The sequence below is a fragment of the Dendropsophus ebraccatus genome, chromosome 13 (assembly GCF_027789765.1).
Source record: "Dendropsophus ebraccatus isolate aDenEbr1 chromosome 13, aDenEbr1.pat, whole genome shotgun sequence".
Classification (NCBI taxonomy): Eukaryota; Metazoa; Chordata; class Amphibia; order Anura; family Hylidae; genus Dendropsophus; species Dendropsophus ebraccatus.
In genome coordinates, this window is record NC_091466.1 from 63083943 (window position 1) to 63101936 (window position 17994).

The 17994-nt window shown below is 41.2% G+C and overlaps 1 protein-coding gene across 4 annotated transcripts in view; it reads right to left on the reverse strand.

Annotated features, from left to right (window-relative positions):
* Positions 1 to 11481: 11481 nt before the first annotated feature.
* MIDEAS (mitotic deacetylase associated SANT domain protein) overlaps positions 11482 to 17994 on the reverse strand; it is an 82180-nt gene continuing 75667 nt past the window's right edge. For all 4 annotated transcript variants that reach the window (XM_069950257.1, XM_069950259.1, XM_069950256.1 and 1 more), the window contains exons 11-13: positions 15033 to 15191; positions 13473 to 13651; positions 11482 to 12749 (exon numbers count right to left, since the gene is read on the reverse strand). In XM_069950257.1, the coding sequence (XP_069806358.1) occupies positions 12518 to 12749; positions 13473 to 13651; positions 15033 to 15191 (570 nt within the window). In that variant the 3' untranslated portion in view covers positions 11482 to 12517. The remainder of the gene's footprint in view (positions 12750 to 13472; positions 13652 to 15032; positions 15192 to 17994) is intronic.

Sequence of the window (17994 nt, forward strand, 5' to 3'; positions counted from 1 at the left end):
ATTATGACAAAAACTGCTGTTTTTAATTAAAGGGGTTATTCAGCGCTACAAAAACATGGCCACTTTTCCCCCCACTCTTGTCTCCAGTTCAGGTGAGGTTTGCAATAAAGCTCCATTCACTTCAATGGAACTGAGTTTGACACCTCACCAATCTGGAGACAAGAAAGGGGGGAAATTGGCCATGTTTTTGTAGGGCTGGAAAACCCCTTTAAAACAACAGCTGTCTTTTTCATAGTAAAATGGGTTGCATTGAAGTCAATGCAAACAACATCCGTTGTTTGATACGGCCATCGAAATAATGAACGTCAATTATTTCCGTCCGTTGTGCATTTATTTCAATGCAATTTTCACTGCAAACAATGGCCGTTGTTTGCAGGTTGTGCGATCATAGCCTAAGGCTAAATTGTGTGAACAAAGTAACCCCCACAAGCCTCTCTGATTGGCTCTGTGCATACTCCGTTTTGTAATCCGTATATTCAGCTTCAATAGAAGGTTTACAAAAATCTAGCACAAAACAAGCCTGACATTATAACTAGGGATGGTCCGAACAGAGTTCGGTTCGGGTTCGTACGATGACTCCCGCTGTCTGCCCTCAGCGGGAGGACCGCCTGGAAAACTGGGATACAGCCATAGCCATAGGCCGTATACCACAGACTGAACTCTTGACCTCTTATGGAACTATGGAGCTCTGAAACAACTAAAGTTCTTTGCTGCTGAACTGACACAGGTGTCAGTACAGGAGCACAGAGCTTTTACTGTTTCAGAGCATTCAATAAGAGGTTAATAGTTCAGTTTGGGGTATACAGTCTGCTTGTAGACTGTATAATACAGACATGTGCCCGCTGTCTAATGGTGCGTTTACACAGAGAGATTTATCTGACAGATTTTTGAAGCCAAAACCAGGAACAGACTATAAACAGAGATCAGATCATAAAGGAAACATTCTAATTTCTCTTTTTTTTTTTTTAAATCCATTCCTGGCTTTGGCTTCCAAAATCTGTCAGATAAATCTCTCTGTGTAAATGCACCATTAGTCTTTCTGGACGGCCATCATTTTAGTGCCGACTGATGGCAGTCTATTAATAATGACTGCTGCAAATAATCATGAATATTAATTTCGGTCAGTCATCATTAATAGACGGCTGCCTTTTCCCAATAAATGCCGATCCCAACCCGGCTATGTTCTCTGTAGTGGGAACATATCCTTAGGGTCTCTTCACACATATCCTATTACAGCACATTTGATCTAAATAACTGAACACAGCATCAAATCTGTTGCGGATCCTTTACGTATGAAAGGAAACTTGGCTGTAACTCACATACCATAAGAGTAAGGCCACATTTACACGTCTGTAATTTCAGAAAGACTACCGACCCATTCCTTTGTATGGCCCTGTTCACACACCTGTAGGTGTTATGGGGTTGTCAACATGCTGCAAAAAAATCCTCACAGGTCCTAGTACTAACCACAATTGCAGCACAGGTAACTATTCACCTATGAAAATGTGGACTGCTACAGACATGGACCCCAAGCTAAAAACATCCCTACAGACGTGTGAATGAGGCCTAATACAGTGGACTAGATTTAGTATTGCATATGCACCAGAATTTGTTTGTGCCCATAATCTTACATGACACCACATTTATTTTGAGTTTTATATACTCTATATATTTTCTGACACAAGGTTTGGCATTGGTAAAAGGGCCAAAATTTTAGCGCACAATACTGGATTGTAGTAAGCCAATGAGATAGCCAATGAGCCAAAAGATAGACTAGACAGACCAGACCCCAAGTGATCAGGTCTCTGCCATGTGAAAAGGTTTGTTTAAATGGCCGGCTTACATTAAAACACCAGCACAGTATGAAGGAGGCCTCAGGCTGCATTGTAGACAAGCAAGAATTGAAAACTGATCCTTGGAATGAGAAAAGGAAAAAAACTTCCCAAAACCAAGGAAAGTCTGAAATGCAAACCTTTACTTTAAGATTTTTATTAATTTTTTTTCTTTTCAATCCCTAAAACTATTTTATAAGCACACAATATACATTCCGTATCAAGCGATGGCTTAAAGGGGTTGTCCGGTGTTCTGCAATTTTTAAATATATTGCTGCTGGTGCATATAAAACAATACAACTAGAGATGAGCAAACCGGGTTCGAGTCCATCCGAACCCGAACGTTCGGCATTTGATTAGCTGGGGCTGCTGAACTTGGATAAAGCTCTAAGGTTGTCTGGAAAACATGGATACAGCCAATAACTATATCCATGATTTCCACATAGCCTTAGGGCTTTATCCAACTTCAGCAGCCACCGCTAATCAAATGCTGAAAGTTCGGGTTTGGATGGACTCGAGCATGCTCCAGGTTCGCTCATCTCTAATCAAAATTTAACATGCAAAAAAAAAAAATGTTTGTTTTTTTTAAGTGAAAGCACAGTCAACAAACTATAAAGAATTTAGCTAAAGTTTTTAAATTGCATTGTGTACCTGGGATTTCTTTTTCTAATATCCGGCCTCCGCAGCCAGCAAGCAGTATGTGTAAACGTGCCTTTCTAGCCCTATATTACTCGCGAACCGCTGTGGTGTTTGCCAGGATCCACACCGTATTTATAAGCCTATACTATTTTTGAGCCGGTATTTTGGAGTTGTTACTGGGGTGGAAAAAGTGTCAAGACATTGATCAAAATTTATTGTATCTGTACATTCAGATTTTTTTTTTTATACTGTTGTATGACGTTCAATGCTATCTTTTCATACAATTATTGTAAAAAATATTAATGTGTGGAAAAATTAAAGTTACATAGTTACCAATAACGTGTTGTAAAATGTTTGCAAGTCCTTGGAATCCATCCATCCATCCATGCAGCCATCATAAAGAAATAAGATTATACTAAAATCCATGGCAGATAGCAGGGGTTAGGTGCTAAATGTTCATTAAAGAACAGCGCTACAAAAACATGGCCACTTTTCTTCCAGAGACAGCACCGCTCTTGTCTCCAGTTTAGGTGCTGGTTTTGTAAGGGTCCATTTACACAGAAAGATTATCTGCCAAAGATTTGAAGCCAAAGCCAGGAATGGATTGAAAAGAGAAATCTCAGGCTTTCCTTTATGACCTGTTCTCTGTTTATAGTCTGTTTCTGGCTTTGGCTTCAAATCTTTGGCAGATAATCTGTCAGATAATCTTTCTGTGTAAATGGACCCTAATGGTGCGTTTACACAGACAGATTTATCTGACAGATTTTTGAAGCCCAAACTAGGAAAACACTATAAACAGGGAACAGGTCATAAAGGAAAGACTGAGATTTTGCTTCAAAAATCCATCAGATAAATCTGTCTGTGTAAACACACCATAATGCTGGTTTACACAAAACGATAATTCGCCCAATCAAACGATTAACGATTTTGAAGCAACTATTTGGTTTTTATAACGATCAGCGTTTAGACGCAGAAAAATCGTTAGAAGATTTGTAAGAAAAATAGTTATTGCGATCGTTTTTAAGATCGCTTAAGCCCATCTTTTACATAGGGAAAATCTTTGAAAGACTGTTTACACAAAGTGATCTGTGAATTTTTAGCGAACGACGATTTAAGAACATGTTGAAAGATCGAGATGAACGATTTTTTACTCATCGCTTGATCGTTTGCTGGGTTTACACGGAACGATTATCGCTCAATGCGATAGTTATCGCGAAAATTCGCCCGATAATCGTTCCGTGTAAACCCAGCATAACTCATTTCCTTTGAAGTGAATGGAGCTTAATTGCAAACCACACCTGAACTGGAGACAAGTGCGGTGCTGTCTCAGAAAGAAAGTGTCCATGTTTTTGTAGTGATGGAAACCCCATTTAAATAGGTATTGCCATCTCAGACATTTATGATATGGTTCCACAAGATGCCATAAATGTTCAATAGCTGCGGGTCCCTGCTGGGATTCCCATCTATCTTTATAAGGGCCCCCTGCTCTGTCAGGCCAGCTTGATGTGGCCAGGATCCAGTTAACAGTAGTGAACAAGACCTCACCTACAAAAGGATATTGATTTAAATAGAACGGGTCCAAAGAATGGCTACAAAAATTGTGGAGGGTGTGAGGTATAAAACATAGCAGGAAAGACGTAAGGATCTCAAGCTGTATAAGGAGAGGGGAGATGTGAGCGAAACATTTATATATGTTAAAGGACTAAATAAGGTTCAGGAGGGAAGTGTTCTTAATTTAAAAAAATGAACTCAAAAACAAGAGGACACAAGAGGTTAGTTGGGGGAAAGATCAGAAGCAACATTGGAAAATATTACTTTACTGAAAAAGTAGTAGATGTTTGGAACAAACGTCCAGCAGGTGTGGTTGGTAAATCTACAATAACAGAATGTAAACCTGCATGGGATAAACATATATCTATCCTAAGATAATAAGAAGGGAAATACTAATAGGGCGGACTACATGGACCAGGTGGTCTTTTTCTGCTGCTGATAACCTTCTGTGTTTCTATATAAAATGAAAATACATGTGACCTGTCATGGGTTTTCCCATTAAATTCAATAGGGGGGAAATAAACACTTAACACAAATACCTTTTGAGGTGTTAGGCTAGGTGCACACTGCATTTTTGCAATCGGTTTTTGCAAAAAACGGATGAAAAAAACAGATGCATTTGTATGCATCAGTTTCAATCCGTTTTTTTATTGACTTCAATTATAGAAAAAAAAAACATCAAAACGGATCCGTTTTTTTGTTGACACTATTGTGTCCATAAAAAAAGCGGATCCGTTTTGATCCTTTTTTTTTTTTATATATATATATATATATATATATAATGGAAGTCAGTGGAAAAACGGATCAAAACGAATGCACACACATTGCAAAAAAAAACGGATGAAAAAAACGGATTGCAAAAATGCAGTGTGAACCTAGCCTAACAGAGACTTTAGGGGGGAAAAAAAAATAGGTGAACACACATATTACATGTTCCAGATGCAACAATTGGTGTGGTCATCTGTTCTGTCTGTAGATGGAGTAGAGAATCAGCAGCTAACATGATGTATGATGCATTGTATGGTAAACGCCAGTTTATTTATGAGGAACATGGTGTCCATAGAACAAGGATTGGCAAATATGAAAAGGATTCAATTATAGGAAGTCTGCACAGAACATGTAACCATAGTTACATCACTGCACAACACGTGCCCTGGTTACAAAAGAAAGAATTCTCACTTTGAGGTGATAATTAACAGATTTCGTTATATTGTAGCCATAAAAAATATAACTAATATATGGTATTCCAAATAGCACACATACAGAGTTATAATCTCCAGCACACTCCGAATATAGATCAGGCTGGGGACGTAAATGATATCAAAGTCATCAACATGTTTCTTTGTGTTCTTATTATTCATACATCAGCATTAAAACAACCTTGTTAAAGGCTGCCCCTGAGGATAAGCCCACTGGACATCAGTCTGTTAAAGTGGTTGTCTGGTTTAGAACACCTTTTCATACAACCTGTTAAAAGGGAATTTGTCACCAGGTTACTAGCGACGTAAATAATACACCAATCTGTTCAGCATTTCTATCATTCTGTTCAGCCGTTCTCCTAATATGCAGGAGAATAGGATTCTTGCTGCACCCCGCCCTCCAGCTGCTGATTGACAGTTAACTGCCTTTTCACAGCATTGATAACTGCCAATCAGCAGCTGGTGGGCGGAGTTTTCTGCTTCTCATGAATATCCAGGACTACTGGGCTCATGCACATAATGGAGAGAACTCCTTTTGTCCATGTTATTCAGCAGGATATCTCTGGATCAGCTGCACAGAACAATGTAAGTGATACAGCATTCTGTTCAGCTTCTCTGTCACTAGTTTATGACACCCTGAGATAGGACGGCATAAACCTACTGACAGAGTCTCTTTAAGGAATGGTGAGGGGCCCTATTAAACACACGGATTTATCTGGCTGATTTTTGAAGCCAAAGCCCAGAAACATACTATAAACAGAGAGCAGGTCATAAAGGAAAGACTGAAATTTATCCTCTTTTCAAATCCATCCCTGGCTTTGGCTGCTCACTTGGCCAGAGCAGAGAGCATCTTCTTACTCTGGAGGACCTGTCTTGTCCTACAGGCATGTGGCACTGTAGGAATATCAAACACTTATTGTCAGACTTAATCATGGATGATAGCTGGGATGTATTTAATGTATTAATTATGGAATTCTGCCCCCAGAACTAATCTATTACAATACTAACTCCTAGGTGCACCTTGCCATAATGCACTTCATGTTTGCCTGGTTTTCCACAGCAATCACTTAGGCCAGAATGATCGCACAGGAGCTGCCTTAGCTTTGGGAGACCAGCAGTGCTTGGCAGCCAGGAAACTATCCTGGCCATTTAACGCCTTAGATGCTGTGGTTGCTGCTGACTGTCATTTAAGTTACTTGACAGAGGTAGGAGGAGCCTGCTGCCAGCCCACAGTACAATCCTGGCATTCTGATGGGGTTCCATGACAGTCTGGGGCTATAGAAATAAAAGAGGCATATCCCACTACGTTGCTTGGTCCCAAAGGCTTACAATAAGTCAGACCATAAAACATTAGTCATTAAACAAAAACTTGATATGTCAAAGGGTTTGATTGGTCAGGATCCCAGTGCTGTCCCCACCGAATCTAGGTGGGAGAAGAGCTTGGCTGTGTCCTTCACTCCCTGTGAAGGGGCTCCATTGACTTATATTGGTAAGTATTTCAAAACTAATAGTTTTCAGTCTCTGAACAGTATTTCATTAGTTTAAGTATGTATACTTCCCTTTTAACCTTTTCTTAGGATTGTTGGCAGTGCTAATACAATAGGCTAAAGCTGTTTGTGGCATGTAGGTTCCCAACTTAGGTACTAAGGCCGGGTTCACATTACGGAATCCACGCGCATCAATTCCAGCGGATTCTGTCGCTAGTACACGCTCACGGCTGCGCTCCTTTCCGCCGGCTCCATGGTCACCATTCTATGGACGGGCCGATTCTGGAATGTGGAATCCGCCCGTACATAGAATGCTGTCTATGGCACGGGCAGATAGGTGCGCGGCCGAGAGCGTGTACTAGCGCCGGAATTTATCCACGTGTATTCCGTAGTGTGAACCCGGCCTAACAGAGTAAAGCCAGCTCTTGCTTCTATACATATTTGCCAGTAGCAGCCCATATTGGACATTTTATGCCAACATAGTCACAGAGAATCCCAACGTTGTCTATCCCCTACAATATATGTAGCACAAGCCATAGGGGTGAATTGTTTATAAAAAAAATAATAATTAAATGCTGTATTAGGTTTATCCAAGTTATCAGACCAGGGTTCCCCATGCCGGACACATTTACTGGGTCAGATAGTGGCTACAAAAGTCACAACTTACCCAGCAGGACCCAGCATATGAATACATCTGAACATTCGGCATTTGACTTGCCTTGTCTGGAGAAGTTGTATGGAGTCCTGGCAGCCCTATGCCAATCGCTTAGGTTTGGAGAACATTGCTGAACCCAAACGGTTAGGCAAGTCTGCTCAACGCTACCGTCAGTGGACCTTTTAACTGGTAGGGATTGAAAAAAGTAGTCCTTACACTGTGGCATGGGGCATCACAAATGTATTAATCTACAATACAGTGTGATGTAATCTTACACACAACTCCTATAGCAATCCACAATAATGAATGTATTGTAAGAGAGGCACTTCAGACCATGGTCATAGGATCCTATAAGGGCCCCACTGCAACTAACAGACCTTATGTTTCTGACCCTGTCCTCAAGGCGCTCTCTTTAAGCCATTAACAAGCTTATGTTTTCTCTAAGGGAAATCCTCCAAACATATCCTGCTGGGATTCCTTGTGATGAGTATGAAAGTTAGTAAATCAAAAATAAGTCCAATAAAACCCATTATAGTGTTTGTCACTCATCTTGTTCATACTATGCAAATCTGCAGCAAACCTTCCATTCAGTAGCCTGGCATAGCTGGGTGACAAGCCCAGTAAGAGTTGTAATAGAATCCATAATGATCGTCAATGATCGTCAAGTCGCTTTCCCAAAAATAGGTAGAAGAAAAAGATGACTTCTATGAGAGGACAACTAAATGAATTGCGGTACTTTTCATGGTGAATTTTTTTTTATTATTTTATGGAGAAATTGTCTTTAAGGGATTGTAGGATTTGGGAACAATAAGTAAATGGATTTTACATGACTTTAGTTGGCACTGGGAGTCTTTCTTATACGACAACATGGGATTGGTAAACTTCTCATTTGTCTATACAAACATGGAAGTCACTAAGCTGGAGCTAAATAATTAAATGGCTTGTTTAGGATTAGAAAAAACATGGCGTCTTTCTTTTAACAGCCCGCCATTGGTCAATAGGTTGCATATGATATAGCAGCTTAATGCCACTGAAGTGTTTGGTGTTGAGTTGCAATACCACAAACGACCTGTGGACAAATGTGGCGCTGGTCTATTTTATTCATTTATTTTTTTTAAAGCAGCCATGTATTCCTAACCCCTGACAAACCCCTTTCGAACTTGAACAAAATCTAACAATTTTTTTTTAAAATATGTTAGGTATTTCTCATCAAAAAATTTTTTAATGTGACATCTTCCAAAAACAGGAAACCGGTAACACAACGTCCCTGATAATTATAAATATACCATGTAGAATTATTACAATACTGCATTTTCATAGGCCACCATTAATACAAAATCTGAAGTTCATGCATTTATAAGGAATACACGTCAATTAAAAAAATAGGCAGTCAATATTATATCGAGGATCAATCACTCTCTCCAAAAAGTATTAACACGGACAGATTGTCTCTGAAGCATATAAAGAATATCGTATTTTACAAAACAAAGTAGATATAGGTCATTTGTACATATAGTGTATATACATTTGTCTTTTTATTCCCCTTGTAGAGCTATAGACATCTATTCATAAATTGTTAAAAAATATAGGTTTTCTTATGTAAGGTTTTACTGGAAAGTAAATGGTTTCACACATTCTTCAACACAAACTAGGTGATAATAAGTGCATCGCTAATAGGACAAGTTTATTTTGCTGCATTGAAGAGCACGCGTCATGTAAACTTTGCAGAAGCAACCACTATAAGGGCATCCAAATGCAGACCAGATCAAGTCTGTAGACCAGTAAGAGCACAGCTTTCATGGCCAACAACTATCACTTTCATGCTGCCTGAACCATTAGTCATAGGGGCGCTCCCTTGCGACTTCTGGCAGCCCTGCCAACCTTGATTGATAGATCTCTACCTATATACAAATATGAAGAGATGTATCAATCTGCAATAGGTTTGTAAGAGGTATGCAGTTTAAAGTGACTGTAGCACCAGGCCCAGGCTGAAGCACTGGAGGCGGGCCGACCCACCCTTAGTGGGAAGAAACCCCAGCCCCTCCATGACGTGACTCCATTAGAATCAATGGAACCCTATCATAGAGGGGCGGGGGTTTCCTCCCACTAAGGGTGGGTCGGCCCACCTCCAGTGCTTCAGCCTGGGCCTGGTAATACAGTCACTTTAATCTAAAACTGTTCCTCTGCAATTTTTCCCTGAAATGTATGGATAAATTGACAACTGGGTGTGTCCCCAGAGTCTAATACTATCCAATCACTGCTGACAGTGCACTGATGACAGACATGCTACTATGCCCTGCTGATAAGTGACCATACATTTCCAGGAGGAATAACAGGGGAACAAGTGCACAGTTTGAAGTATAGATGCTCCACAATTGTTATTTTACAAAACCAGACAGGTCAGGAGAGCTGACTTGTCCTCTTTAAGGTTAGGCTGGGTTTACACTACATTTTTGCAATCCGTTTAAAAAAAAAAAAAAAAAAAAGGATTAAAAAAAAAATGCATTTGTGTGCATCATTTTTTCTATTGACTTCCACTGTAAAAAAAACAAACAAAAACGGATCAAAATAGTTTCGTTTTTTTATAACGGACACAAAAGTAGGGTCAGCTACGTTTTCGTGTACGTTAAAAAAACATCCGTTTTTACAATGGAATCAATGGAAAAACGGATCAAAACAGATGCACACAAATGCATCATTTTTTTCATCCGTTTTTTTTTTTCAAAAAACGGATTAAAAAAAAAACGATTGCAAAAACAGTGTGAACCCAGCCTTACCCAAAAGTTAGCAATTAAAGGAAACATATTCTAGTCACACTTCCCACTATTTCCTCATCTTTCCTTATCCTGTTTCATTTCACAGTAGTAAATCGTTAAAAAAAAAAAAAAAAAGTGCTTTATAGCCTAGATTTTCCATTTCCTTCCCCCTGATCCTGATTTTAAAGGGGATTAGGAAAACATTGCTGCTTTAGGGTACAAACACACACAGCGTATACGCAGCAGATTTGATACTGTGTTCAGTTATTTAGATCTAATCTGCTGCGTATCGCAGCAGTAAATACGCAGCGTATAAGCCGTGTGTGTTTGTACCCTTTAGGGTCTTTTACGATACAAATTTACTAGTTCATCGCCTATTTTTTTTTATTATTTGTTGGTGTTGATTAAATCTTGCATTGCAGCTTAGCTCCAGGTGAGGTGCTGTATTGTAATAAATATAAAACAAAGCAAGTGCAACTCACCACCGATCCCAATGTCCTCCGCCTCCACAGATCCAATTGACTCCAATCGAGCATCAAGTTTCTTGAATTGCTTTATTTATGAGGTAAATACATGCTACACAAACAGTATTGGTTTGTAAACCATCATTACACTCCAGGCTGTGCAAGAAGTGATCTCATCCCATTCCTGTGCACCTGTTGGATAATTTATTAGTCTCTCACTGTTTCAGCTTGGACCTGTGAATGATGGGAACTAGAGATGAGTGAATCTCAAGCATGCTGTGGTTCGGCCAAACCCAGGTGTGCAGCATTTGATTACCGGCGGCTGCAGGAGTTGGATGCCTGGAAAACATGGATATAGCTATAGACCATAAGCTGCATACATGTTTTCCAGTACCCTCTAAGCCTGCATCAAACTTCTGCAGCCACCGGTAATCAAAAGCTGCACCCTTGGGTTTCGATGAACCAGAGCGTGCTTGAGATTCGCTCATCTCTAATAGGCACCATGATTACGGGCGGTATCTTAAGCAGAAATGTTGGGGAAGAGGTCCTGTTTTTACCTCGGAAATAAAGCAGCCGAAAATATTTGATCCTCAATGCCAGGGATTCGGCCCTCCAGCTGTTGAAAAACTACAATTCCCATCATGCCTGGACAGCCAAAGCATGGGAATTGTAGTTTTGCAACAGCTGGAGGGCCGAAGGTTCCCCATCCCTGCTCTATGCCAAGGCTGGACTTTTTCCAGGACGGTATACTGTACTGTAATACGTTTCAAATAACATTTGGAATAAAACAACCATGTTTTATGTACAAGTCCTTTAAAGGGGTATACCTATCCGGGCTTGTTACATATAGTGGATATCAAGCCGATCGCAGTCTGACCCCCCCCCCCCCACACAATTGCCTCACACTAAATGGAGCGATCAGTGCGCCTGCATGACCCCAGCAATAAGCATGCTATGCCCTTTCCCATAACAAGCCCAGGGGAATGCCCCTTTATGGAGCAGTCTACATCAGGGTCTCTGGATTCCATATTTAGTGTGCTAAATATGCTCTACAAGAAGATTGTGTAACATCAAGGTTAACAGCACTGCCGTTTCTTAACAGGGTTATGGCCGTGTTCCCACTCTGTAATGTTTTTGGAGCATTGGGATGTTTTTAGTTTTTCCCACAAAAATAGAGCCACCAGTTTCTTAATATCTTCAATCTGGCTGCATTATCATAGGATTAGCCCATACAATGGCCGCCTCTAATAATAATTTGTACACCTTAGGCAAAGGGCTACAAGGCACACTCGATCACACACATTATGCCCCAATGTAGCTACATTGGCAGCCATGATGAAGATGAATGAAATTGTATCCCTGTAAGACAATATAGGGGGTGTACTGTTGTCCGCGTAGCCCTTTTGTTGTATGGCAGGGATAGAACAGTTGCAGTACTGAATATCATTCAATAAAATGTCAAACCTCTGTAGTAGCGCACTCATGGGTTTGTGCAAAATTCCACGTTGCAATACAGTGAATGCTACTAAATAAAAAGTACAAACTAAACAAAATGCACTTTCCACAGTGACAGAATACCAAGCAAGGTCCACGACAGAAATGTTTCTTCAGGAAGCCTCCTTTTTTTTGCAGCTTTTAAAGGAAAGAAGAGTTGGCTTGCAGAATTTTTTTTTTCTTTCTGTAACTTGTCTTGACAGGCACAAGGGTAGGATAGAAAATGTGTCTACTTTCCAAAACATATGATACATCGGAGATTGTTTACCAAATAAATAGTTAATTTAAGAAGATAAAAAGTCCCGAGTCCACTTTGAACTGTTCATTGATTTGATCCTTGCAGAAAATGCAAACATTCAATTACAAAATAAAAAGTGAAGGAAGGAGGTGAAGGGAATGAAGCGAGGTTCCAGCCTCACTGCGCCAGCGGAGTGCTCCAGTTATATCTCACCATCTGAGCTGTCACAGCTCTCACTGCTGCTGCTAGTCATGCTGCCGCTGTCACTGCTGCTCCCACTGTCACTGCTCTCCATCCGACGGGATTGTGCATGTAAAGCTGCTCTGGCGGCGGCTGCGGCTGCTGCCTCATTCAGCCTCTGCGCTGCCGCCTTCTTTTCCTGTTCTGCATGGCTCTTCATGTGTGCACTGCGGCTTTTCACTTTATAGAAGACCCTGGAGGAAGAAAAGTAATCAGATCTCTTGTTATGGAGCATCAACAAGGCCCTGGGAAACAGAAGATTCCTAAAAGAGAACATTTGGCTTCTCTAACCCATGGCGGTCAGCTCTACTCATCAGGGGAAAGAACCACATGTTAGATGCATGCGCAAAGGGTGTCAGAGCAGAAGCTTCTCTAAATCATGAAAGGGAGCCCCCAATATTATGCTCTAATACAGTGGCGTAGCTACCATAGAGGCAGGGTAGGCAGTTGCTATGGGGCCCAGGGCAGGAGAGGGGCCCAGGGGAGAAGATAAAGGACGTGTGTCCTTCTGCTTAACCCCTTATGTACTTCAGTGTGTAAGTGACCAATGTTTACTTACATGCTGCAACACAAAAAAGGGTTAACAAGCAGAAGACAGACATCTCTGCTTCATTGCTCTGATAACCTCTGACCTCTGTTCTCCAGCTGGCAATCAAGTTGGAAAGGAAAATGTGTAGAGCTCCATGTAGAGGCCAGGGGTTATCAGTGCACCAGCAGTAAAGCGGATTCGCAGTGCTTTGTGTTGTGCGTAGGGGAGGGGGGCCCTTACAAATTTTTGCTATCAGGCCCCGTGAATCCTAGCTACGCCCCTGCTCTAAGCCAATATCCAAAATGTGTCAACATCCTCTAAGTTGCAATTCATATACGTAAAGCACAAAGAAAAAAGACAAAAAAAAAAGGACGGTATCACTACCTACCTGCCACATTTTTTACATGGGAAAGTGCCCTCTTGTGCTGGAGCCTTGTTTGTACTGTCAGGTTTTTTTGCTTCATCTGCAGGAATACTCGCCCGTGGTCTTCGTCCCCGCGGTTTGGGAATCTTCACCGTCAAGGACGTGTCTGGTTCTTGGTTTCTTAAGATGAGTGTGTCATTTGACTGAGGAAATATAGACCGTTATCTATATAAATATTTCAATTGGAACTTTTTTTTTTTTTTTTTTTAAGTTGGCAAAAATGTTTTGATTATTCTCTCAAATTATCCTAATCCTAAGGGCCCTATTACACCGGACGATTATCGTTCAGATTATCGTTAAATCGTTCGAATCTAAGCGATAATCGTTCGGTTGAAATGCAGTTAACGATTAACGACCGAACGAGAAATCGTTGATCGCTTTATAAGACCTGGACCTATTTTTATCGTTGCTTGTTCGCAAAACGTTCGCAAATCGTTCGCATTGAATAAGACATCGTTCGGTCGTTCACAATAGATACGAACGCAATAGCGAAGAAAAAACTATCGCAATTACGATCATAAGTAACAATTATCGTTCCATGGAAATGAGTGAACGTTTTCAGGTCTTTCGCAATAGCAGTCGTTTGAGATAGTTAACGATTATGCAAACGATAATCGTCCGGTGGAATAGGGCCCTAATTCCAAACAGTTTGACAGACCCGCTCAACACTACTCCTTATCCTTACATGTCTAAAATGATGTTACAATGAAAGAAACCCTGTTCCCAATATATAGAATATGTGCCGCTGATGGGCAATCTTTTTTTTTTTTTTAGCATTGATCATCTGAAGAGTGAGCGTTTGTTAGTTCGGCGGCTGATTGCTAGCGGCAATACCGGCCGTTCGTAGGACCCTTAGAAAGTTCTGCATAAAATGGATATAAAACTTATTTTCTAGGAACATCCTCTTGGAAAAAGTAGAATGGCATCTATTTACAAACATGCCAGGTAGTAGGCCAACTCCTCTCGCTAGAAGGATTATCATGCTTATTTTTGGACCATACCATTTTGCAACACTTCGCCAAGTGGATATCACATGGTTGGTACATCATCATGATACAATCTTGTAGAGGATATGATATGCCCATAAGCAGATGCTAAATAGACTCATACTTTCAATGGTGTACTGTCTCCTGGCTATACTTCCGCCATGATTTGCAAAAAAAATCACTGTTTTTTTATGTCAATTTTGCACAAATTAACTGTCCTGTACTATGAACGCCAGGCTAGTGCTGCCATAGTTACAATGGGGGGGGGGGGGCATGCTTGGTGAGCAGCCCGGGGCCTATGGTAAAGTTAATCCGCCCCTGCTGCTGCACCAATGCAAACAAAATGGTGCAGCCTTAAAGAGAAGCCGTAACCTCCCGCTCTCTCCCAAACACCACCAGTCCCTATGGAAGAACCTCTGGGACCTCAAGCTATCACATTTACTATATATGTTACAGATACAGATGCATTTATAACGTTTCTTACAGACAGATACACATAGTGATATGTCTCATTCAGTAACTTTAGGAACACTCTTACCGTTTCACTAGCTTGTAAAGTTTGTGTAACTTTTGTTTGGGAAGACCCTTTCCTCCTTTCATCCTCCTCTTCTGTTGCTTCATGCACATTATTCTCCATTCCAGGATCATTGCCCTCTATATTTTGCGGAGGAATGCCTGGTCCAAGACGTTGAGAACTCTGAAAGGGATTTAAAAAAAAAAAACATAAATCAAAATTTATAGTATACCTTATTAAACAAAAATGGTTCTTTCTTAATTCATCAGGCTCTTTTCTTTCACCCTCCCCCACCTCTAACTTTTTATTCACTTTTTTCAAATCTATATAATATACAACAGAATCTATACAGCAGAGAGAACAGCAAATTTGAGGTTCTGTAAGAGATTCCGGTTACAGCTTTCCATAGTAATCTATGGAGAGGGGAGGGAGAGGAGGAAGCAGGGGACTAAGGGCCGTAACCGATTTCCGCGGCGGAGAATTTGCTAGCCTCCCTGTCAGAATGACAGTCTATGGGAGGCTCGCACGCCTCCTCTCTCTGCACTGAAGAATGAACATGTTCCGCCACTTTTGCTCCGTGTGCATGGAGCCTTCCAGTCAACAATTATCGTTAGAAAAATCGTTATATCATTCGGAATTAAACGATAATCATTTTGTGTAATAGCAGGCAACGATTAAACGAGAAATCATTGATCTTTAATAGACCTATTTTTATTGTTGAGCGTTTACAAATCGTTCAAAACATCGTTCGGTGTAATAAAACGTTGTTCAGTCGTTCCCTGGTCTATCAGCCAGGAAAGGACGAGTGCAAGAACGACCATAAGTAACCATCATCGCGTGTAATAGGGCGAAAGATTTAAGATAGTTTGTTATAGCGCTCGTTAATCGACGAAAAATCATCTAGTGTAATACTACCCTAAGTCTTTATGCTCCTCTATCCCACAGATAGCAGCATAGAGGACGTTATAGAGCAGCATAGAGGACGTTATAGAGCAACTGTAAACCCAACAGTGGTGTGAGCCAGATAAACACTAACTGGAACCTGCACTACCTCTACAGCAGCATCCTTCTCCATGAGGGATGGCACCGATACAGGGCTTCTCTCTTTGTACTAGGTATAACACAGTATCACATTTGTTTGGAGATTCCCTTTAAACTGGTTCTATCCACCAAAAACCCATCACGCATGCTTTCAGTTTCATGCAAAATTGTCACGTTTTACTTATTATCAGTTACAAGCATGAACAGCTGTGTGCTCAAACGCTGAATATGGTGAATTCATTTGTCTCGGTCAAAACAAGAAATCCCAGCCCCATCTGAAGCACTGATCACTAGTTACACGTCGCCATATCAAGTGCTGCCAACACCGTCACAGGCTCCTGATCAATCTCCCACCTACTGAACAAGCTGGCATAGGGAATGACTTGTGTGCTAAGTAAGAAAGCTACACTAGATGGGGGCATGGCTTCCAGTGATTTATCCAGCGCGCTGACCTGCATTCTATCACGTTGCTAGCTATGGCGATCATCACAATATTTAGCACCGCATACTATAGGTTAGTGATGACAGGTTGATATCGGCATTTCTTCTCTAAAGATTTCTCAGGCCTTAGCTACTCAGCCATTACAGGACTTCCAGCTATTAACACCAGCCTGGCATTAACGTAAGAGCAACATGACGGAGAGAGAACAGATGTGTAATAGAAGCTTCTGCCCTTCACACAAACAGACTGATCTGGCCGACACTCCCTTCTCTACGTCAGAGCAAACAGCGTACAGGACTTGGCACACAAGCACACGGAGTCCACCCAGCTGGACAGTATTCCTAACACTTGATACTTTATGCAGCCTGAAAATCTGGGTGGTGGTAGAGTATTAGGACAACACGTTCTCCCAAACTATTTGGTCGAGCAAAGGGTTAAGAGAGGCTGTAAATTCCACCTCGGGCCTTGAAGGGGATTTCTGGTTTAACCCCTTAGTGACCGCCATGCTGCCTTTTCACGGCGGCCACTAATGGGCTTTATTCCGATGCGTACGCCTTTTAACGGCGGGCGCATCGGAATAAATTACCGCCCGGCGGCGGCTGCAGGACGGGGGATCAGCGGTCAGTGTGACCGCTGACACCCTCCTGTAACTGCCCGGAGCGGAGGATTCTCCGCTCCGGGCAGTTTAACCCGTTAAATGCCGCTGTCAAACCATGACAGCGGCATCTAACGGGTCCCGGTGGATCCCGGACGGCGCCGTGGTTCACTTACATGATCGCGATGTCCCGCGGCGCCGTCCGGGGTCCCGATGTCTCCATGGTGATTCCGGGGTCCTAATAAAGGTACCCGGGGTCACCATGGAGATGCCTGATGCTGACAGGGGTGGCCGCGGCTATTGCCTGTCAGCATGAGGCATGATACAATACATTGCAGTACATCAGGTACTGCAATGTATTGTATCAATGATCAAAGTATTTTACACTAGTGTACAGTAATGTACACTAGTGTAAAAGTAAAAAAAAGTGAAAAAAAGTGTGCACCAAACACAACACAGCCCCCCCAGCCCCCCCCAATAATAAAGATGCATTACATTCCCCATACACTATAAAACATTACATAAAAGTGATCAAAAACACAAATCCTATACATATTTGGTATTGTTACGTCTGTAACGACCCAATCTATAAAACTATATCAATAATTATATCGCACGACACACGCTGTAAAAAAAAAAATAAAAAAAACAGTACTAGAATAGCTGTATTTTATCAATCCACTTTAGAAAATACGTCATAAAAGAGATCAAAAAGTCATATACATATAAAACTTGGTATCAATAGAAACTACAGATCTTCCCGCAAAAAATAAGCCCAAAACCAGCTCTGTCGCGCAAAAGATGAGAACGCTATGGATCTTGCAATGCAGGGACAGTTTTTGTGGGTTTTGGCTAGGAAGATAGTTTCTATTGCGCCAAAGCGGTAATAGTTAAAAAAAACTATACAA